The following is a 23,423-nucleotide window of genomic DNA, read 5'->3' on the forward strand; positions in this document are numbered from 1 at the left end:
CGTTTAGTCTAAAATAAGACACGAGGTAATTTCCAGTGAAATATGAAAAGAGAACTATTCCCTCAAACAGCATTCATGTTCACGTGGTACAAGTTCTTTATAGCAGATAATTCAGAACCTCCTACTTTGTGTCCCTGAATTTTTTCTCCATCCTCTTTTTGTTTTATTGTCGTGTGCTCTCTTGTTCTCATCCTTTTGCCCCTCTTCTTTTACCTTTTTACGCTGTCTCCCACCTTCCTATCCCCATTTTTAAATAGAAAAAAACTTATGTATGTAATTTATTAAAATGTTATGTTTGCTTTTTTTACATTTAGAATCTGAGTAGTTGACAGCTCTATATTTCTTTATCAGGTTGTTTCAAAGCCTAATCACATTTTAAGAAAAGATGTGCTAAGCCTTTGATATGAAAAAAAATGCAAAAGCATTTAATATACTGTAGAGAAGGTATGAGTTGCAGGCAAGTTTAACAGAAGGAGAGGGTTGTGCTAGGTTGATTGCTTGCTTGATTTAGTCTCTAGCTACAAGGCTACCAAATTCCAAGCAGTTGAAGACAGAAAGGAATTAAGCTAAAATGACACTTGGGATTCCTAACTCCTGAAGTGAGATGTGAAATGTGGTGAATATTCTAAAGTTTCAACCTATTTGGAAAGAGGTACAACTTATGTCTTGCTTTATCTAAATAGTAGAATAAGTTCTCTATACCGCGTTTCCCTGAAAATAAGACCTAGCTGGACAATCAGCTCTAATGCATCTTTTGGAGCAAAAATTAATGTAAGATCCGGATATTATATTATATTATATTATATTATATTATATTATATTATATTATATTATTATAATATATAAGACCCGGCCTTATGGGGTATAAGTAAATTATATTACTATAAGTAAAATAAGACCGGGTCTTATATTAATTTTTACTCCAAAAGACGCATTAGAGCTGTTGTCTGGCTAGATCTTATTTTCGGGAAAACACAGCAATTGTTGAAAATCAACAGTGCGATATGAAAAACAGGTTGCTCAGCCAACCAATCTCGTGGATGCAGACAATAAACTATGAGGGACTATAACCAAACCCAGCCAGAGAAATCCAGTTACTTTTACAGGAAATTGTTCTGGGATGTCAGGGCTATAGTATGTTAGCTACTTGATTATATTACATGTGTCTAATTAACCTTTGTGGTACAATAAGAGATGGATGGGCTCTGGAGTGATTGTGACAGATGGACAACAAAACAAAACAATATATTTGGACCTGCATAATTTTGGACTGCAATTGTTCATACCTTGATTTCCAAATATAAAACTATTACGTTTAGTAATGATTAATAATGAAATATTGTTTGTTACTGTTATTCATGCTTTTTAAAATTTTAGAATCAAGTTGTATTTCAATTATAATACAAATATGTGATAAAAGGGACCTCACAAATCAGTAGGTGGATTATTTAAGAAATGGTATTAGTGCAATTGGTTAAATTTAGAGCCTCAGTTTATAGCAGTCATCAACAAGATTCCAGATGAATAAATGGTTAAAAGGGGAGAAAACAAAAACAAAAAACCCCATCCTAGGATGACTGAAGAAATAGAAATGAATTTCTGGTGGAGTGAAAGATTTTTTTTTTTTTTCTATTACAAGTAGTAGAAGACGTTTCAGAACAAACCAAAAGAAATTTTACTCCTTAAAATGTAAAACAAAAAACTTAGGTATTAATTTTTTTCACCTTGTAGTCCAAATTAAAAGATACATCAGAACAGAATAAAATTTGAATGGTTATGATGACATTAAAATGTTTAAGGAGAATAAATGAATAAATTCTTTTGTTAGAATATCAGTGGGATAAAAAACAGCAGTTGCACAATCTCACACAGTCAAACATACACATATATGTGTTCACATGCACACACAAAAACCCTAATCTTAGAAAAAGAGAATGGAAGAAAAACACACTGAAATATTGCTTTTCAATAATGTTGGGAATGATTCTCAAAACAATTTATTTTTTATATATTTTTGAGCCTTTCTGAAAAAAGCAGTTTTAAAATACGTATTTTTAAATTGCTTCCAGGATCAAGTCCAAGCACTTCTAATTTGTTTCTAGTTTATCTTTTCTGTCCTCCTTTCTCTTACACTCAGTGTCTCTACCAGAGATTAGCATAGTGTCTTTCACAAAATTTTAATGTCAGTTCCTTCAACTTGTTCCATTTCACTGCGTGGCCCATCACATCTTCATAGTACTAGGTGCAGCTGTATCACACATTTGGGTTGTATGCCTTTCCCTGGAGAATTTCCTTGCCTTGCACCCCTTGCCTGATAGATGTTTTGGAGTATTTGCTGTTCTCTTAAAGGCTGACCTGTCGTGTAGTCTTCCATCTCTTTTCCTTGGCTTTGTCCGTACCCTTTAGCAGTAATGCTTCCCTCTTCCCTCTGCATATTCAAAGACAGCTTTCAAGACCATAATTAGGCCACCCCAGTTTACTGTATTCTTTTCTGTTTTTCCCCACATTTTACCTTGTACTTCTCATATAGCACTTATCACAGTTTGCACACACTGCATTTTGTACTGTGTATGTCTTTCCCAGTAGGTGTTGAGCCCCTGATGGGCAGCAACCTTATCTTATTCATCTTTCTAGCTCCCACAGTGCTCTGGTAGCAAATGTTTATTGTCTTAACGTTGATTTAAATAATGATTTAAATAGTGCCACAGTTTGAATCACTAGTGAGAAAGATGTTTTAGTTCATTTTATCCATATGCATTTCTTCTTGTTTAATATGTAATCTTAATGTACTTTTTAAAAATGAACAGTTATTTTTTATATCTTAAAAGCAAAGCATATTAATTATAGAAGACTTCTAAAACAAAAAGGAATTTATTTCCACTATCTATAAAACATTTCTTTTGATTTCTTTTTCTTATAAATATTTTTTGTTTGTTTTGGTCTATTTTAAATCATATTGTATAGTGTATTCCTTAATATTCATATAATCATTTATTCGATAAATATTAATAAGTACCTGCTATTAGGCAGGTATTCTTTTAGAACTCTGGTGTTATAGCAGTAAACAAAATAGTCAAAAATACGTGCTTTCATAAAGTTTGCATTGTAGTCGAGGGAGACATAATAAACAATAAATAAAACAATGACATCTTCCACAAGCCATAGAAAAAATCTCCATCCTTTGGGGAAACTGCTCTCTTTTGCTTTTTGGGTATTAATTGGTACTCTTATAGGCTTTTTGATCCCTTTTGATTCTGGACAATGTGGCAGTTTTAGATGTTTCTATGTTCATTAATTATTCTCATTGCTTGGTTACTTATTTAACTTTGTGCTGTGAAGTTCACTAAGTTTGGAAACATGCCTGGTTTCAACTGCAGCAGCTTTCAATTCAGATAAATTACTCCCATCTGATTTTATAACGTTTCTTTTTTGGTCTGTAGGGGCATAGGGCCAAAATTAGATTTTTTGGGTAGGATTTTACTTAATTTTTTAATTCATAGCCATTATTACTTGAATGTAGGAATCAGGTGGGTTTGATAGCTGTACAGACAAATGTTTACTTTTTATACTTGACCAAGTCAAAAAGGTGTTCCTGATAATTTAGTCCTTAGAGCTTGTGTTGCAATGTTGTTAGGAACTAGACCGTCAAAGTCAGCCCAACACTACGGTTTCCTTAAAACCCTCACCCGTACTCTAGCATTGATTCTCCCTGGGGTTACGGGAGTATTCCCGTTGTTTTCCAACTTGGGATACTAGTTCCTCAAGATTATCCATGAAAACAGTTTCCGTGTTAAATTAGTTGGGACTTGCTGAGTACTGTAGCCCTCTTTCTAACTCACTCTAAAATGGACACAGGGCATGATAGCACATTATGATCTATAAATAGTGTATGTTATAGGGATGGGGGAACCTAGAATAAGTTTAATTTTATTTAACTCAGCAATTCTTGATTTACTTGAATATCGGCTACTTTTCCCATGGGATGCCTATTTATATTGGGAGGAACAGTCAAAATGCAACTCTAAGTCACTAATGTATTCTAACTTGGCAGTTCTCTGTTCCAGATGGTCATATGTTCCAGACATTCCAGATGGGCTGGCTTCTAACATCTTCATACTCCGTCTTTATACTTGACAACTATTTTCTGCCTATGTTATAATACAATCCCTTACTGACTACCACATATAAATGCTTTATCATCTTCGCTTGTGATTCTTGGTTTTACGTGGAAGACACTGGGATATTAGCTTAGTGACTTTTTTTTTGGGGGGGGGGTGGATCTCAGGACACTGATCACTTTATTATCGTAGTAAAATCTAGAAAGGAATTACTCTGCATGTATCATGATTGAAGGCAGTCTACCCAAGAGATTGACAGTTTTACATACTTTGTAAGGAGTATGTCTTATAATTAAAGAATACAGATGATCTGTTTTGTGTCTGCATGCTCACCTCTGTATCAGTCATCTTACATTCTTTTAAGTGTAGCCCATGAAACATACTGTGCCATAAACCTACATTGTTAGCACACTGGCCACTAGCCACATGGGGCTGTTGAGCACGTGAAATGTGGTTAAATCATATTGAGATGTGTTATGAAGTGTAAAATACATACTGGATTTCAAAGACAGTGTAAAAAAGGATCTAAAATATTTCAATAGTTTTTATATTGCTTATATATTGCAGTGGTCATATTTTTGATATATTAATAATAAAATATTTTATTAAAATGAATTTCATTAGTTTTTACTACTTAATGTGACTACTAGATAGTTAAGATTACTTATGTGGCTTGTATTACATTTCTCTTGGGCAGTTAGACTATGAACACTTTTTCCTTAAACTAACAGGTGTCACAGGCTGAACCTCTTTACTTAGGTTTTTGTAAAGCTTTCTGGTCCAAGGAGGGATACTATTTTTATGTTTTGAAAACTTTTGGCCTAAGATCAAATGGTCCTTCAGCCCATAAGTCTCTTTAAAGTATCACTTAAACAGATTAATACCATTCTTTAGGCATAGGGAGAAAGATGAAAAATCTAGACCTTTCAGACTATATCATTAATAAATTATTTTACCCATTTCCATTGATAACTACTCTACTTTTAAAGTATATCCGTCTTGGTATCTTCCTCTCTGAAGCATCATTTGATCGTTGAATATTCTTTGATCCCCTTAGATAGCCTTCTACTTCATAGATTGTTTTTAGATCAGGCTCTCCACTTTTGGTTCTTTTAGTGCTTTGGGGGAGAGAATTTTAATGTTAACTATGAAATTGTTTTTCATGTTTGTTACTTTTCATTATGACAGAAGTGCTCTGATTGTTGGAATTAAATGGAGGACATTAGGGCATCGAACTTGGTGGCTTCATTTTTTGGAACAGATATTGGGATACTGAACCCTTTACTGCCCAGAAAAAACCTAGAAAAAAGGAGTAAATCATGTCTCATGAGTGAAGGCAGTATACACAAGGGTCATTTAACTTCAGTTTTAAGAAGTATTCTTTGGGGTGGCTGGTTAGCTCAGTTGGTTAGAGCGCAGTGCTGATAACACCAAGGTTGCTGGTTTGATCCCCACGTGGGCCACTGTGAGCTGCACCCGCCTTAAAAAAAAAAAGAAGTATTCTTGTAGTAGTTTACATGAGACATTAACATATAATAGTTTCCGATCTGCACATCAAGCATCATTGCCTGAGTCTGCCATCTTTGAGGAAATTTTGTTTTAATTTCACCCCTTTATAGTCATTCCCTCTTTGGTTTCCTTATTTTAGAATATTATTTAAACATCTAATAGTAAATACTATAAGTTGGTTTAATCCTTTTCAGTTTAAAAAGACTTACACATATTGATGTAATTCTCTTGGTGACACATAAGGTACATCCAAAGAAAATGAGGTCATTTACCTTTATTCGTGTGGGTTATTTTTTTTTTTAATGTAAAGATTTGCCTTATCTCCCGAGCTTTCTCATAATGTAACGTAAGATAACTAAGTTGCATGGCTGTATAACTCTTTCTGAAGCTATGCCGTAGGGGAAGAAGAGTAATTCTCCCCACTGGGCTATCCACATGATTCTGTCCTGCTCCATGTTTTAGTTTATTTTTAAAAGTTTTATATGTTTATTATAAAAATTCAAACAGAAACAAAAAGTGTAAAAAGCTTTTTGAAAGTTTGAAAAGAAAGTAAAACCTCTCAACATCTCATCTCTCAAAGAAAAGAGTCGTCCTTATAGGTGGGTCTCTATGTGCATGCACTTACCTCATGTTTCACAATTGTTATGGGCACTGTTACCTGTTTACCAGGTAATTTACCAGGTACATTTGCCTGTATTTGAACCTGAGGCTGCTTCTGCAGATCAGCACTAGAGGGAATTGAAGCCAGTAAAGAGTGTGACTTGGGAGCTAGCCAGAATCTTCACCTAAGATGCTCACTTACTAGCAATACCTAATGTTTTTTGGAGAACAAACTTCCAAAATGATGAGACCAGGGCACAATTCTTAATTAAAAACCCAGTGTAAAACAGAGGCATGATTATCAGGTATAATAGTATCATTGTTAGTGGACAGTGGGGCCAAATAAAAATTAATGTGACCTTGCTCAAGTCATTTAACCTTTTCGATCTTCAGTTTCCTTAATGTAAATGAAAGGGTTAGGCTAGATTTAGTTTCATTTGACATTAAGAATCTGTTACTTGCTGGTTATTACAGTATGGCATTTATATAAATCATCTTATTTACTCTTCACAGAAGTCTTTGGAGGAGATGTCATATACCTCAAGAAAAAAACAGTTCATCTGAGTAACAGGCATATACCGTGTTTCCCCAAAAATAAGACGTAGCCAGACAATCAGCTGCCTCTTTTGGAGCAACAATTAACATAAGACCCGGTCTTATATTATAGTAAAATTATAATGCTGCTCTGGGAGCTGTTTTTCTGTTGAGGACCTCTGAGGCAAAAGTCATTTTAGGTGCCATTCTTCTTCTCCTTTGTTTTCTATTCCCTCCACCCTCCACCTCCACCCCATTTGACCTGCAAGTTATAGAATGTTGGAAGAGACTATATACCCACCTATTGTACATTCTTGGATTACTTAGTTAAGGATATAAAAGCCAGATGACTATTCTGAATAGTAGTAAATGCAGCATGTCTTTAAACAGCTTTTCTGGTCTGTCTATGTTTCCTATGGTGCATATTGCCACCTTTCCTACAGGAAAAATTCAGCTACAGTTGCTATATCAAATTCTTGGTATATCTTAGTCTATATATGTAGGCTTTTGTGAACATTCTGCAAAAAACTTAACATAATTACCAAGTGATATTTACAAAACATCACAGTTTTCTGGGTTTTGAACCAATTCAGTACCAGCAAGGCTACATTCTTATCCTGGAAGAGAAAAAGCAGAGTCAGCTCCCAGTTATATGAGCAATATCTTTGCCTCCAACATTCTAGAGTTCTGGAAAGCCCATCTTCCTTCAGTCTACCCCCTTGACTTGTATGGTTCTGATACTTAGTTTGCATCAAGGACTGTGATCCAAATACTTTTTCTCACACTCCCTTCCTACCTTGCCATCCTCCCTTCTCTTTCTTCCATTTCTCCTTTTATTGATCACACATTTAAAGTTGCCTAATGTATACCAGGAAAAGTGCTAGACTTAGGAAACCGATTGACAAGAGGTAGGCCTTGTCTATAAGGGAAAGGATAGACCTCTGGGGTCTTCAGTTAACTACTGTATGAAAGAGGGGGGAAAAAAAACGCCTCATGTTATGCACAGAATCCAGGGAAATTCAACCCCCAGATGTGAGAAGCAAGCATTTAGAAAAAAACAAATCTCTGTGACCTCATGATAAGGAAGAATTTTTTTAAATGACACCAAAAGCACTTCCAGTGAAGAAAAATATTAATAAATTTGATTATATTAAAATAAAAGCTTTCTGTAAAACAGTGAACACCATATAAAGAAAAACAAGTTGCAGATGAAGATATTTATAATTCAAATCACTTCCAAAAGATTAGTATCCAAAGTATAAAAGGACCCCTATAAATAAATGAGATAACAGTAATAGTAATAGGGCAAACAACCAAGTAGAAAAATGGATAAAGGATATGAGTGGGCGGTTCATAGAATTAAGTTTAGTGGTCAGTAAACATATAAAGATGTTCAAACTCACTAATAAAGGAATGCATATTAAAACAACAAAATATTTCACACACATCAGATTGGCAAAAGTCTGTCATTACCAGATTTTGGAGAGGCTAGAAAGAAATCATTTTCATACACAGCTGATGGAGTATACTTTGAGAAGCAATTCAGCAATAATGGAAAGTTGAAGATCAGCCTACCAGAATTCCCCTGCAAGGCTTGTGTATGTATGTTTGTATATATATCTGTAGAAAAGTCTTGCAACGTGTATAGCAAGAGCTATGTGCCAAATGTTTGTTGCAATATTGTGTTACAGTGTAGAGTTGGAAATAAAGTAGTATGTTCAGACAATGGAATACTATGTATATTAGTTTGCTAAGGTTGTTGTAACAAAGTACCACAGACTTAAGTGGCTTAAACAACAGAAATTTATTTTCTCACAGTTCTGGAGGCTAGAAGTCCAAAATCAAGGAGTTGGCAGGGTTGATCTTTCTGAGGGCTGTGAGAGAGGGTCTCTTCCAGGTTGCTCTCCTTGGCTTATAGATGACCTTCTCCCTATGTCTTGTTACGTCATCTTCCCTCTATGTGTGTCTCTATAACCACATTTCTCTTTTCTATAAGCACACCAGTCATATTGGATTAGAGCCCACCCAAATGACTGAATGATGATTTTAACTGGATTGTCTCTGTAAAGACCCTATCCCCAGATAAGGTCCATTCTGAGGTACTGAGTATTAGGACTTCAACATGTGAATTTTGGGGTGGGAGGGACACAATTCAAACCATAACACTATGTAACAGTTAAAATGGATAAACTAAAACAAACCGAAATAGATAAACTTCTTCTAAAGCCTATTAAGTAAAAGGAAAAAAAGGTATAATGATACATGCATCATAATTTCATGTCTATAAAGTAATTAAAACTTCTTTTATATTGTTTCTGGATGGATATACTCAACATTTGTAGTAAAAACATAATCTTTCATGGGAATGATTAACAGCAATTTCTGGATAATGGTTCACCACTGAAAAAAGAAAGGTGAAATGAGATTGGAAAAGGGCCCATAGGAGTTTCAGTTTTTTCCATAAAATTTTCTTCCTTAAGGGAAAAAAAAAGGTAAAATGTTCAAATTTGGTCAAACTGGCTGGCAGGTACATGAGTGTTACATTATTCTGTATATCTTTTCTATATACTTGCAGCTTGGTTATTTTAAAATAATAGTAGAAAAGAATATATTAACTTAATGAGTGGAATAATGTCCCTAAGAAGTTGAAAGTTCAATTTTCATAATATCAATAATTAAACAGTCCCCCTGCTTTTAAAATAGTCATTGTTCAGAGTTCTTGCCTGCTCTTAAGAATCTTTGAGGATCTGCTTTGAAAGGAAATTATCCTCAAAGGGACACTGACATTTACTGCCTAGTCCTATGCATTATAGGATATTTGGCATTACTGGACACTGTCCACTAAATGTCAGTAGACATTCTGACAACCAAAATGCCCCCACAGATTATCATACATCCCTAGTTGACAGCCACTGCTGTAGACTATAGAAAACAAAGTCGTTCACATGCTATGTGTCGAGTCACGTAAGAAGTCCCCTCACATACCCAGGACAATTTTCTACAAATGAATCATTTCAAAAATTGAAACTTTTTTTTTTTTTTAGATTTTATTGGGGAAGGGGAACAGGACTTTATTGGGGAACAATGGTCAAATTGTTGTCCTTTCAATCTTAGTTGTGGAGGGTTCTGTTCGGCTTCAAGTTGTTGTTCTTTCAGTCTTAGTTGTGGAGGGCGCAGCTCAGCTCCAGGGCCAGTTGCCGTTGCTAGTTGCAGGGGGCACAGCCCACCATCCCCTGCGGGAGTCGAACCGGCAACCTTATGGTTGAGAGGATGCGCTCCAACCAACTGAGCCATCCGGGAGCTCAGCGGCAGCTCAGCTCAAGGTGCCGTGTTCAATCTTAGTTGCAGGGGGCGCTGCCCACCATCCCTTGCGGGAGTCGAGGAATTGAACTGGCAACCTTGTGGTTGAGAGCCCACGCTCCAACCAACAACTGAGCCATCCGTGAGGCAGCTCAGCTCAAGGTGCCGTGTTCAATCTTAGTTGCAGGGGGCAGAGCCCACCATCCCTTGTGGGACTCGAGGAATTGAACTGGCAACCTTGTGGTTGAGAGCCCACTGGCCCATGTGGGAATCGAACCGGCAGCCTTTGGAGTTAGGAGCACGGAGCTCTAACCGCCTGAGCCACCGGCCCGGCCCTGAAACTTTTTTATGTATGAAAAATGAACTTCTTGCTTTTCACAAAGGATACTGTAAATGTTTGTTAATTTTATCATAAGACTCATTTTGTTGCTCTGAACATTAAAACTAATTTCAACTAGAAGAATTAATTCTATCACACATCACTTCTGCTATACAGCAATTTCTGTCAAATAAAAACATTACGGTGTGTCCTCATCCGCCTTGCTCACTGGATCTGGCACCATGTGATTTCTGACTCTTCCCTAAAGTCAAAATGGTTTAGGACATCAAGGCAGCCACGACAGCGCAACTAAAGACACTCACGAAAGAGGACTTACAGAACTGCTTCAGAAAGTGGCAAGAACAATGGGATAAGTGTGTTCAAAGTGAGGAGGAGTATTTTAAAGGGGATTAATGGCAAGGTGTCTTTTACTGTAATAATTTTTTTTAATTTAAGCATTCACCATATTGTTTGATCATACCTCGTATCAATACTTCATTCCTTTTCATGGCTGAACAGTATTCCATTGTATGGATATACTACATTTTGTTCATCCATCCATTGCTGTACATTTGGGTTTCCACTTTTTGACTCTTATCAACTATGCATCTATGAATATTTATATACAAGTTTTTGTTGGAATACCTGTTTTCATTTCTTTTGATATATACTTAAGAGAAGAATTGCTGGGTCATGGTAATTTTATGTTTAACTTTTTGAGGAAACACCAAACTGTTTCTCCACAGCAGCTATGTCATCTAACATTCCTCCCAGCCATGTACAATGATTCCAGTTTCCTCCCATTCTCACCAACAGATCCCAATTATTTTTAAGACATCGCACTAAGTAAATGAATCAAAATGTCCAGATAGTGGGAATAAGGGTAGTTTCTGTGTTTGTTTGTTTCTGGTTATATCTTTCAGTCTTTATAGATTTAACCACTATTACTGTGGTTATTTTTGAAAATGTAAAATCTTGTTCTCATTTGAGCAAACTAAAAGTAAATGTTTGACATTTGTTATGGACAAGTATAAGGTAAAAATATGTTTTACTGTGATGGACTGTGAGCTGAGTCATAATCCACAAAAAAAGATCTGAAGTCAATATATTTTTAACAGAATTACAATTATTTTACAGGAGAGGAAGCTAAGAGTTGATTTGTCCTGGCAAGGCTAGAATGCAAGAGTTTCTTATGTTTTATGTATTACACTGTACCTCCCTACCTCAGAGTTTCCGTGGGTGAAGTCTAGTCATTAGTATTCTCAGATCTTTATTTCTGCAACACAAGAATTTTTCGTCAAGTATATAGGGATTGTGAATCACTCTGAATTCACACTTGGGAACTCTGGATAAATGTAGAAATAGTATTGAACTTTTGGATGGAGGCCAAGCCTGGTGTTAGAAGGTATGACGGGGGGAGTCTCTTAGCGTGATATCTGCAATAAACAAGTTTTCCTAGCAAGCTAAGTCTCTAACTGTTCTTTTAGGCATACTGTTACTTACAGTGTATTAATACGCTATGTATGATTGGCCCATGACTGTTAATGTATTTTATTGTATTATATTCAAGTCTGAAGAAAGGGAAATATTATATGGTATTTTTGTGAGGTGTTTCTGTGAGGTAAAGTAGGCTTAGACAAAGTTTTCTCTCTTTTTTTTTAAAATCACATTGCTTCCTAAATTTACTGTCTCTTGTGTAGCCCCCCACTAGGTGAGAAACATTTCCCCAGCTCTACTCTGTAATTTGATTTAGGGAAAACAAAATAAGCTTCGTAAACTGTATCTCTGTTCCTTACATTGTTATGTGCTCTCCTTATTGGTGTGTTTTTCCCAACTCCATTGGTTTGGGATTAAGGTTTACTTTATAACCTTGTGGTCATCTGACTTGATATGCAAAAGCTTGAACTGAAAGATTTAGAAGATGAATGGTTAGCATGTTCCATAAACTTAGTAATTATGATACCACAGCAAAATTATGAGTTTTTAATCTAATACCAAAATATCAATACTATTACAATTTTTATAAAAGTAATAACTTTTTTAAAACAACCAGTGAGACCATACGTTTAATGCATATCAAATATAATCAGTTATCAACAGTTTATAAAATGTCAAAAAACTTAGAAAAATATTAAAGTTCAACATATACTGTATTTGAACATGTTATTTGCAGATGAAATAAAATAGCTTTAGTCAAAAAGAAAATGAACATTTAAACAACGAACTATTAAAAAGTCAAATATTATCTACCTTTTTAAAAATGCATAGTCAAATGTACATTAGTTATTTATTATTGAGTGGTGAGTGTATTTTGTGCATATTTTTCCTGCTGCTGAAAAAGTTTTTTTAAACTTAGCTAGTTGAAGTAGTGGTTAAAATATAAGTTAATTCCACATATATTCCAAATGTATCCGTAGATAATCTCATTATCCTGTTTGATAACTTTAAATTTTTAATTTAAATTTTTACATATTTAACTTTAATTTTTGATTGGTAGTTTTAGATGCTCGTAGTTTAATGAGTTATAAAGGTCTTACAAGTCTTGCTAAGAACCACAGTTCCCCAACCACTAACTCATTGTCTGTCAGAAAGCCAAGTGGAATAAATACTTCTTATCTCTTGTTTGTTTGGTGTGTTTTTTAATCTCCTTCCAGTGACTAATATTGGCCCACTGGATACCAGCATGGAAAGAGCCATATAAATACAATGCAAGGGTGGGAAGTGGATATGAAACAGCAACCAGAAAATACCCAGCCTGATAGTTTTCATTTCTAAGTCATCATTTTTTAGCTCTCTGGAAATATTAAAAGTCTTTTTTAATATGTATAGTACCCAATTTCTTTCTTTCTTTGTTTTTTACCTTTGTGAGGATTTAAAATTTTTTTCTAGTAGGGATTTCGCACCCTCCTTTTACTTTATTTTTTTAACTTTCATTTATTTTAAGTGTGTTTTTCCAGGACCCATTAGCTCCAAGTCAAGTAGTTGTTTCAATCTAGTTGTGGAGGGTGCAGCTCACGCTGGCCCATGTCGGGATCCAACCGGCAACCTTGTTGTTAAGAGCATCGCTCTCTAACCAACTGAGCCAACCGGCCGCCCCCATACCCTTTGTTTAAAAAGGGGGAATATTCTGTCTTACCGTGTTTCCCCGAAAGTAAGATCTAGACCATCAGCTCTGCTGCGTCTTTTGGAGCAAAAATTAATATGAGACCCGGTATTATATTGTTATACCTGGTATTATATTATATTAATTATATTATATTATATACTATATTAATATTAGACCCGGTCTTATATTAAATAAGACCTGGTCTTAATTTTTGCTCCAAAAGACGCATTAGAGCTGATGGTCCAGCTAGGTCTTATTTTCGGGGACACACAGTAATTGTATACCCATCTGAGTATATTTAAGAGTGAGGCACAAAAAGCTTGATAGAACACTTTTTGCTGGTGATGGGCCTTCTGCCTTCTGATTCTGTAGGTACGGAGTGGGGCCCATAAGTTTGCATTTCTAACTAGTCGCAGGTGGTGCTAGTCCAGGAATCCTATTTTGGGAACCACCTTATTCGCGTCTGTGGAAGGAATGGAAGCAGAGCGAAAGTTAAACTGCAAAACTGCAGAGTTCTGAATTTGGGATGACCCATCCGAGTTGCCCCAAGTTGAGACAGGGAGCTGGGCCTTTATTCCCACAAGGTGATCAGCCTCTGGCTGTGGGCTGTCCCTGGGAGATGTGACTTTGGGAAGTGAAGTTTTCTTCAGCATAGGCAATCCCATTAGGGGGCTGACAAATGAGGGCTTTCTGCTGAAAGCACTTTCAGCAGCTGGAGGATCAAGTCCTTTCTGGAAAAGGGGAAGTGAGCAGTATATCACAGAGGCCCTGGATGCTGTTTCCTACTTAACCTCCACCCCATCCCGAGACAGCCACTTTTTCTAATTTTTCTTTCACCATAGATTAATTTTGCCTATTCTAGAACTTCATGTAAATGGAGTTGTACAGAATGAACCTCTCTTGGTGGTATCTTTGGTTCAGTATAATGTACATTAGATTCATCTATATTCTTCTACATATCAGAGTTGGGGTTTTTTTTATACTGCTGAGCAGTATTCCGTTCTATGAATATACCACGTTTTTATGCATTTTTATATTGACTGTCATTTGGATTGTTTCCAGTTTGGGGCTATTATGATTAAAGATTCTGTAAACATTCTTAATATAAGTCTTGTTTTGTGGACATAGTTTCATTTCTTTTGGATAAATACCTAGGAGCAGAATTGTTGTTTTAAATTATAGGTTTATATTTAACTACTAAATTTTTGCAAAGCATTACATGTCCACCTGTTACATTTCCACCAAAAGTGTATGACAGGTGCAGTTCCAAATTCTTGCCAACTTTTTGGTGCTTTCAATTGTAACCATCCTATTAGTATATAATAGCATATCATTGTGATTTTGATTTGCATTTCCTTGATGACTAATGATGTTGAACATCTCATGTGGTTATTGAACATTTGTATATCCTTTGTGAATTATCTATTCCAGTTATTTGCATATTTATTAATTGGGTTACCTGTCTTTATTATTGAGTTGTAAGAATTCATTATATATTCTGGGCATAAGTCTTTTCCCAGGTATGTTTTGTAAATGTTTTCTTTTTATTGGTGGCCTGTTTATTTTCTTATTTGATGTCTCTTTATGAATAGAAGTTGATTTTGATTTTGATGGAGGCTTATTTATTTATTTATTTTTAAAGTTATTGCTTCTGTACCCCAAGATATCTTTGTATATTCTCAGGTCATGATATTCTCCTATGATTTCTCCTAGGCACTTTATGATTTAAGCTCTTATGGTTAATTTATGATCCAACTCAAATTTTTTTTACAGAATGAGGTATGTTCATTTGTTTATAGATACATTCAGTTATTCCATCAACCTTTGTTGAAAGGGTTTTCCTTTATCTCTTGAATTGCTTTGGTACCTCTGTTACAAATCAGTTGACTAAATAGAAGTCAGCTATCATTCATACCACCTTTTTACTGCATATAATGTTATTTTACTCTGGCTTCCTGAAGATTTGCTTTTCATCTTTGTCTTTTCATCCTTTTGACTATGTTACATCTTTGTGTGTTTTTCTTTATAATTTTCCTGCTTGGAGTTTGCTGAGCTTCTTGGATATGTAAGTTTGAGTTTTTCATAAAATATGGGGAAATTCTGGCCATTTGTCATTAATTTTTCTTCCTCATTATCTCTCCTCTCCAGTCGTACAGTTAGACGACTTGGTATCGTACTACAAATCTCTGAAGCTCTGCTTATTCTTTTGAATATTTTTTTCTTTCTTCTTTAGATTCAGTAAGATGTATTGACTTATTTTCCAGTTTAGTGACCATTTTTCTGCTGTATCTGATTTCCTGTTAAGGTAACTCAATGAATTTTTAAAATTCAGATGTACTTTTTAGTTTTAGAATATCTTTTGTTTTTTGTTTTTCATTTCATGCTTCCATTTCTTAGCTGAGATTTCTCCCATGTGTACATTTATTGTAATCATAGTTTCCTTCAAATGCCTGGAACATATGTATAATATTTGCTGAAGTCCTTGTCTGCTTATTCTGACATCTAGATAGATCATTTAGGATTTGATTTCTATGAGCTGCTTTTTTTCTTGACTCTGGGTCTCTTTTTTTCTGTTTATTCATTCTGGTGGATTTTGCTTGTGTCATGGACATTGTGTGTGATATATTGTAGACTTTGGATTCTGTTATTTTTCTCTGATGAGTGTTGATTTAGTATTATTATTATTTCTTTGTCCTGGTAGACAGTTAACATGGCTGGATTCAAAATCCCAACATTATCTTTGCTGTAATAGGCAGCAGCAGAAGTCTCAACTCAGATCTTTCCCTTTTCCAGCTGTTGCTTTTTGCTGGAAACTTTGGAGTCTTCTCCAAACAAAGATCATCCAAATATTTGAGTATAGTTTATACAGAAATTCTGTGGCACCTACCTTTCTGGGATTTCATCTTTGACTTTACAGTGGCTCTGGTAACCCCAGACTTTGTCCTCTGGCTCCTTTTCTGGCAAGACAGAGATTCTCTTCAGTCCTGAGTGATGGTTGCTGCCAGGGTTAAGTGCCCTCAGGCAACTGCCTTGTAACTACTACAACTCCTACTCAGTGCAGCTGCTTTCAAGGATGAATTCCCTCCAGTTGCTACCTGCTTTTAGTTGCTCTCTTTCACCTTGTTTGTTTTTATATTTTGTCCATAGTTTATAATTGTTACGTATGTATGGGAAGGTTACTCCAATGTAACTTACCTTGTCATTATCCAAAGCAGAACGTTACCATATGGAAGCATTATTTTATTTTAATTGAGTCAATCAAAGCATCCAATATTCCAAGGACTATTTTAATATTTTAAAATTGTAAAACACCCACTAAATGGAATATTACTATATATCATATTAAAATTTTGAAACAAAGCTTGGAAACAGAACAAGGATCACTGCTACTCTTCACCATTAGACAAAGGATTTTAGCCAAACTAATTAAATAAGAAAAAGGGTCATGGAGGAAGAGGTAAAAGGTTAGAAAGAAAAATATTTCCATTAATTGTAAGTGCACTTATTACTGACAGGAGACTCTGCATACCAGTAGAACTAAAAGAGTTCAGGAAGACCACTGGATATAAAGTCAGCACTAGAAAACGAATAGTTTTTCTACACATCAGCAGAAACCAGTTTGAATCATAGGAAGAAAAGGATACAGTTTACAATACCATTTATAAGCTACTTAGGACTCTTTCTAATAAAAGGTATAGAGATAGTTATAAGACATTTATAAGGACAAACAAAAATAAATCCAAATTATAAATCGATTCCCCTGGTTCAATCTATAACATCAGTACAGTTCAATATGAATCTTAGCAGGACATTTATGGACTTGGAACAACTGAAAAACTCACCTGGAAAATTAAAGGTCCAAGAATTATCAAGACTGTTCTGAAAATGGTCAAGGAGGGTCATGCAATCAAATAACTAGACTTAATTTTTCTACGCACTAATAAATTCCAAGTGTGGTGTTGGCTCAGGGATAGACAAGTAGATTAATAATAAAACAGAGAAAAAGCCAGAAACAGATTCAAGTACACATGGAAACTTAGCATAATAAAATAGGAAACAATTGACTTGCCTGATAGAAAATACATATATATATATAATATGTATGTATGTATGTATGTATGTATGTATATGGCCATGTCATACATAAGAACAAATTCTAATTAGAATAAAGATCAAAATTTTAAAAAGCTAACTTTAAAAATTTTAGAATGAAATAAAGAATATGACACCTTAGCTAGATAGGGTTTCTTAAGATAAAACAGAAGTCATAAATGAAGAAATAAATTAGACTCAATCAAAAACTTAAACTTCAGTAAATATTATTACTAACATTTAGTAAGATATCCTTAACAAAGTTAAAGTATAAGTAACAAAGGGTTAGTATCCAGAATACATAAATAACTACTATAATTTAATAAGAAACAGTCAACTCCACTTAAAAATGAGCAAAGGTTATGAATAAACAATTTATGGAGGAGAAAACCCATATGGCCAATAAGTGGGTGAAAACATACACAGCATTGATAGTAATTGGGAAAATAACAGAATTTTTAAAAGTTTCGTATGTTTCAGAATGGCAAGTTTTTAATATATGCATTTTATATATCATGTATAAATGACATGCATATATATATTTGCGTAAGGTTATAGGAAAATAAGGACTATTATCTACTGCTTATGGAAGTATAAATGGATACAAGTATTTGGGAGATAAATTTGGTAATATATAATAAAATTGAAAAGATACATCCATGAGCCCCAGAAAATTGAGTTCTAGATTTATAACTGAGAAATTTTTCATATGTATACCAGAAGACATGTATTGACACATCATTTGTAGAAAAACTGGAAAGTGTGTATCTGACTTTGAATAGAGGAATGGATGAATAAATTTGATATATTAATTCAATGAAATACTTTTCCGCAGTTAAAGTGAATGAACTTAACCTATGTATCAATATGGATAGATCTCAAAAACGATGTTGAATGAAGACAATTGCAAAAGATATACATTGTAATGGCATTTATACAAACATTTAAAGCTTCACTGATCAACAGAATATAATGCTTATAGATATTTGTATACCTAATACAAATATTGAAATATCAACTGGGAAGGCGACACATCAGATTAATAATGATGGTTGTCTGGGAGCATAGGGAGGGGAATGGGACTAGACAGAAGAACAAAGGGAACTTCATCTCTATCCTTCTGTTAGGTTTATATTAAGTATGAAGTACAAAAATATCAAAGGACTAGATTAAGTGATTGTCAAGTTCATATCTCACTGAGAAGTGCTTTCCTTTTACTTTATAAGTTTATTGTTTAAAAAGTTGTCTTTTATATATGCTTTTTAGAGATTTGCCAAGTTGTTTGTGATAGGGAGACATAGTCATCTTTTTAGATATCCCGTAGAGCAGTCCATTTTTGGTAGAAGAGGAATATATTTAGATCTATGGTTTAAAAAATAATCACATTTTCAGTTTCATATTAATTTCTCTTAAATTCCTTTCTTAAATGGTCTTTCTAAAGAGTTTTCTTCATACAGGGGACTGAGTGTGTTTTTTTGTCATTTATTCATATAGCAGATTTTATTGAACACCCAACATGTGCCAGATGATAATACAGCAGTGAGCAAAACAGACAGAGCTTTCTTTCATGGAGTTTAAATTCTACTCAAGGAAGATAGCTGGTAAACATATAAATTAATAAAAATATAAAATGACAGGTGATGAGTACAGCAATGAACAGTAAAGCAGGGTAAAAGGGATAGAGAGTGTTTTATATGGGGAAGTCAGGGAAGAACTGTCAGTGAAAGAGAACATATAGCAAAGCCACAAAGAAAATGGAACAAACACATGTTATATGGGAGAAGAGTCTCAGCCGCTGACAGAAAAAGCCAGTACAAAGGCCCCGCCCCTGCCTGGAGAGGCCAGTGTGACAGGAACTGAATAAATGAGTTGACTAGTGAGGTGAAATTAAAAAGATAGCAGAGGACCGTGCAGGGCTTTGTTGGCCATGTTAAAGACTGGGGAGCAAAGGACTTCCGTGGTTTGGGCAAAGAATCACTCTGCCTGCGTCATTGAGAATAGCCCAGGCTTGGTGGTGGTGGGATAAAGACAGAGAAGCAGGGAGACCAGTTAGAAGGTTATTGTAACACTTTAGACAGGAAATGGTGGTAGTTTAGACCCAGGTGGTGAGAAGTGGTTGGATTCTTGATACGTTACTTTTTAGCAGAATTTCTAAATTGATAGAGCACTCTATCTCAGGGAAACTGAGAGTTACTAAGAGAGAAAAATAGTGCACCTTAGCTATTAATGAGTGATAAGCTATACAGATAATCCCCCAAAATTTAAAAACCTCTGAAAATATTTTGTGGGATTCTGAGGAGAGGATTTCAGTTCCTCTTCCCTAGATTTACCTTGTTCCTTTTAGTCATTCTGAACTTTGCAATTGAACTTAATTGAGTCTTACTTTGCTCTTTAAAAAATGAAATTTGAAATCTAAGTACAGTTGTAAAGTTTTGAGGTTTTTGATTGCATTAACTGAAATGAGATTTAAATGCTGGTTTTTATTTATTCTAGCTACATGCAAAGGTAAATAACCACTTTTTTGACATTTATGTGTCTCTAAACCTTTATGGAAGATAATTTGGTTTGTAACATATTTTAAAGATTGTGTATAAACTATTTCTGGACTTTTGCATGATTTCATTGCATTTTCACTTTACTGTGTTACAACAAAACCCAAATAGTTCAGTTTTATACTGGCTTCATTTGTGTTATATATTAATGGTTTACTTATATTAAACAGCTCAGTTAAATTGATATATAGTGGGTTGATTTGTAAAAATACTATTTCCCTCCAATTTATTACCATATTAGTTCATCTTGATTATTACTTTTATGTCTAGGGAACCCTTTCCTGGGTGTGTGTGTGTGTGTGTGCGCGCGCGCGCGCGCGCGCGGGCGGCTGTACATGAGAGAGAGGGCAGGAGAATCTGCCTTATAACAAGTCTTTAGAACTACAGATAACATTACACCATTGTGGCTTTTAAATGCTAAACAAATTATTGTCCATAGTGGCATACATACAGTAAATATCGCAATTCAATGTAAACTCTGTATCCTATCTCTAAGTATGATAATACATCTACACTTTTATATATCATTAAAAACGTATTTATTCAGAACGTGATCTAATGATACAGAGTAACAACAGGTTGATTGCAGCAGTGAATTCAGAAAATATTCTGATCATGTTTTGGGATTGACTTTAGTACAGTGAATGGGAAATAGATTTTTGTTTTGCTTTGTGAAAAAATACAGTTTTAGGATATGACGCCTGATTTTAAGGAGTTTTACTTACTGTTTTCATAGTAGGGAAGACCAATTACCCTGTTTGAGAATATTTGAAATATTTAATAAATTTATCTTAATAACTCAGCTTTCTTTTTCTTTCAGCAAAACTGTACAATCTAAAGTGGACTGCATTCTGGTAAGTAAAATAACTAATCTTAAAATTCTCTTAAGATTAAAGACTTTCCCCACTATATAAAAATATATTGTTCTTGAGTAAATGTTTATTTTAAATCTAATCCAGTTTTAGTGAATAAAACTTGACATTTAATTACAGCCCTAGGAGTGAACTGGCTATAAGGTATCTACATTCCTTTATCTTATCAGTAATGAAATCACAATCTGAGGTAATTGCATGTTTTTGAAACTTACTAGCTTTTACTAAAGATCACTTAAACATTTAATAAAGTGGATGTTTATTTTTCTGTCCTAATAACTCCAAAGAATTTGTTTAAAGATAAGATTTAAGATGTTTGATGGATTAGTTTTGTTGTGATGGCATATTTTTTTCATATTTGGGTTCTAGACTTGAGGAATTAAAGCAACAATAACAGTTTAAGTTTAGGTTATACTTCTAGAACTCTAAGAATTTGTTTAAATGAAAGCTTTTTAAAATGCTTCTTGGGTTAGTTTTTGTTGCTATAGTATACTTTTCATGTTTGGATTGCTGGCCTTCAGGCATTAAAGGCATCATAATAGTTTAAATTTAGATTGTATTTGTAGTTCCGTAGGTCTTCTCTTAAACATGTGAGGAAAGAGCCATGCAGTTCCTAGGGCTGCTGGAATACTACTGACTTCTTTCATGAAATCTCTGCTGATGGAATATTCTCTAGGCTCTAGAACATTCAGTGACTCTACTGTTAGATTCCCCCAACTGTCATTATAGTTAGTCCTCTTTCTCTACTTGTGACATCAGAACTTTCTTATTCGTGTTTGGGTATTCTGTGTAAGCTCACTTTTGTATGTGTGGCGGGGAGAGAGGGTCTGTAGTGTCTGATATCTGATTAGCTTATTAAGTAGTTCAGAGAAGAGGTAATTTGATCAGTTCTCCCATGCTTTTCTAATCTAATAGTTGTGAGTGGATGTTAATGAGGATGCTATCCCGTTTCGCTCAGTCATCTTTTAAAAATTTTTTTGGTTACAATAACCCTATGAAGTAGGTAATCTTGTTACCTCTTTTACAAATGAAAATACAGATGCTGTTGTATTTAATTAAAAAAAAAATTATTGAACACCTCCTGTCTAGCAATGCGAGGTGTACAAATACAAAATAAAAAAGATATTCCCTTGCTCTCCAGAAATTCAATCTGTTGTCAAAATATATTCAAGTGCTATTAAGACCTCAGAAGGTGGTGACGGAGATTTTGATTGGCATTATAATGAATTTATACATCAATTTGGGGGCAGTCCACATCTTAATTACAAGTCTTCTAATCCATGAGCATGATATATCTCTATATTAGTTGGTTTTCTATAATTTCTCTCAGCAGTGTTTTGTGGCTTTCTGTGTATAGGTTTTGTATCTATTTTGCTTAAATTATTCCTAAATATTTTAAGATTTTTTGGCCTGAATGGCATTTAAAAATGTTTTCCGATGTTTTACAGCTTAATATTTATATTGACTTTGTAGTCTACACACTTACTAAGTTCACATGTTAGATCTAGTAGTTTATATGGCGAGTCCTTTGGATTTTCTACCTAATCATTCATATTGCACATGAATAAAGAAAAGCTTAATTCCATTTCAGTCTAAATGTCTATTTAATTATTTTTCTCACCTTATGACACTGCTAAGACCTCCAGGACCATGTTGAATAGAAATGGTGAGAGTGGACTCCCTTCCTTTGTTGTCAATCTTAGGGGGAAATTATTCATTTATTCATTTTACAATATGTTAGCATATCTTTCCATAGATGCTCTTCCCAAGTTGAGCATGTTCCCTTCTGTTCCTATTTTGCTAAGGGGTTTTTATCTTAAACACGTTGGATTTTATCAAATGATTTTCCGCATATCAAAATAATCACATGGTATAATACTTCCTTGTTATTAACGTGGTAAATTACACTAATTTTTAAAAAGTAAACCATCTTTGCATTCCTGTTACAAACTCCACATTAATTATACTTCTGTATGTTGCATTATGCATTTATATATTGCTACATTGGGTTTGCAATTTTGTTAAAGGCTCATCTGTGTTAATTAGGGCTTTAGATCTGTTTTTGTTTTTTTTTTGTAATGTCTTTCTATTTTTTGATATCTGGATAATGTTGGCATTATTATGTAATTAGTTTAGAAGTGTTTTTCTTTATTTTTGGAAGGAATTATTTTAAATTGTTTTAATGTTTGGATGGATTTCACTAGTGAAACCAACTGTGGGAAAGAATTTATAGGGCTATTAAGTGCTTCTGTTTCTTCTTAATGTAGTTTTAGTATTTGTGTCTTTCAAGGAATTTTTTCATTTCTGCTGTATAACTGAATTTATTGGTGTAATGTTGTTCATAATACTTCATTATCCTTGACTGTCTGTAGGATCTGTAACAATTCTCTCTCATTCCTAACAAGGGCCATTTGTATCTGC

General features: G+C 34.4%; 1 protein-coding gene across 3 annotated transcripts in view; it reads left to right on the forward strand.

Annotated features, from left to right (window-relative positions):
• The window catches only part of RFX7 (regulatory factor X7), a 99,014-nt gene that overhangs the window by 21,119 nt on the left and 54,472 nt on the right, over positions 1–23,423 (forward strand). For all 3 annotated transcript variants that reach the window (XM_074327710.1, XM_019732267.2, XM_019732266.2), the window contains exon 3: positions 20,951–20,984. In XM_074327710.1, the coding sequence (XP_074183811.1) occupies positions 20,951–20,984 (34 nt within the window). The remainder of the gene's footprint in view (positions 1–20,950; positions 20,985–23,423) is intronic.

The sequence above is a fragment of the Rhinolophus sinicus genome, linkage group LG03, assembly GCF_036562045.2.
Source record: "Rhinolophus sinicus isolate RSC01 linkage group LG03, ASM3656204v1, whole genome shotgun sequence".
NCBI classification, from domain to species: Eukaryota; Metazoa; Chordata; class Mammalia; order Chiroptera; family Rhinolophidae; genus Rhinolophus; species Rhinolophus sinicus.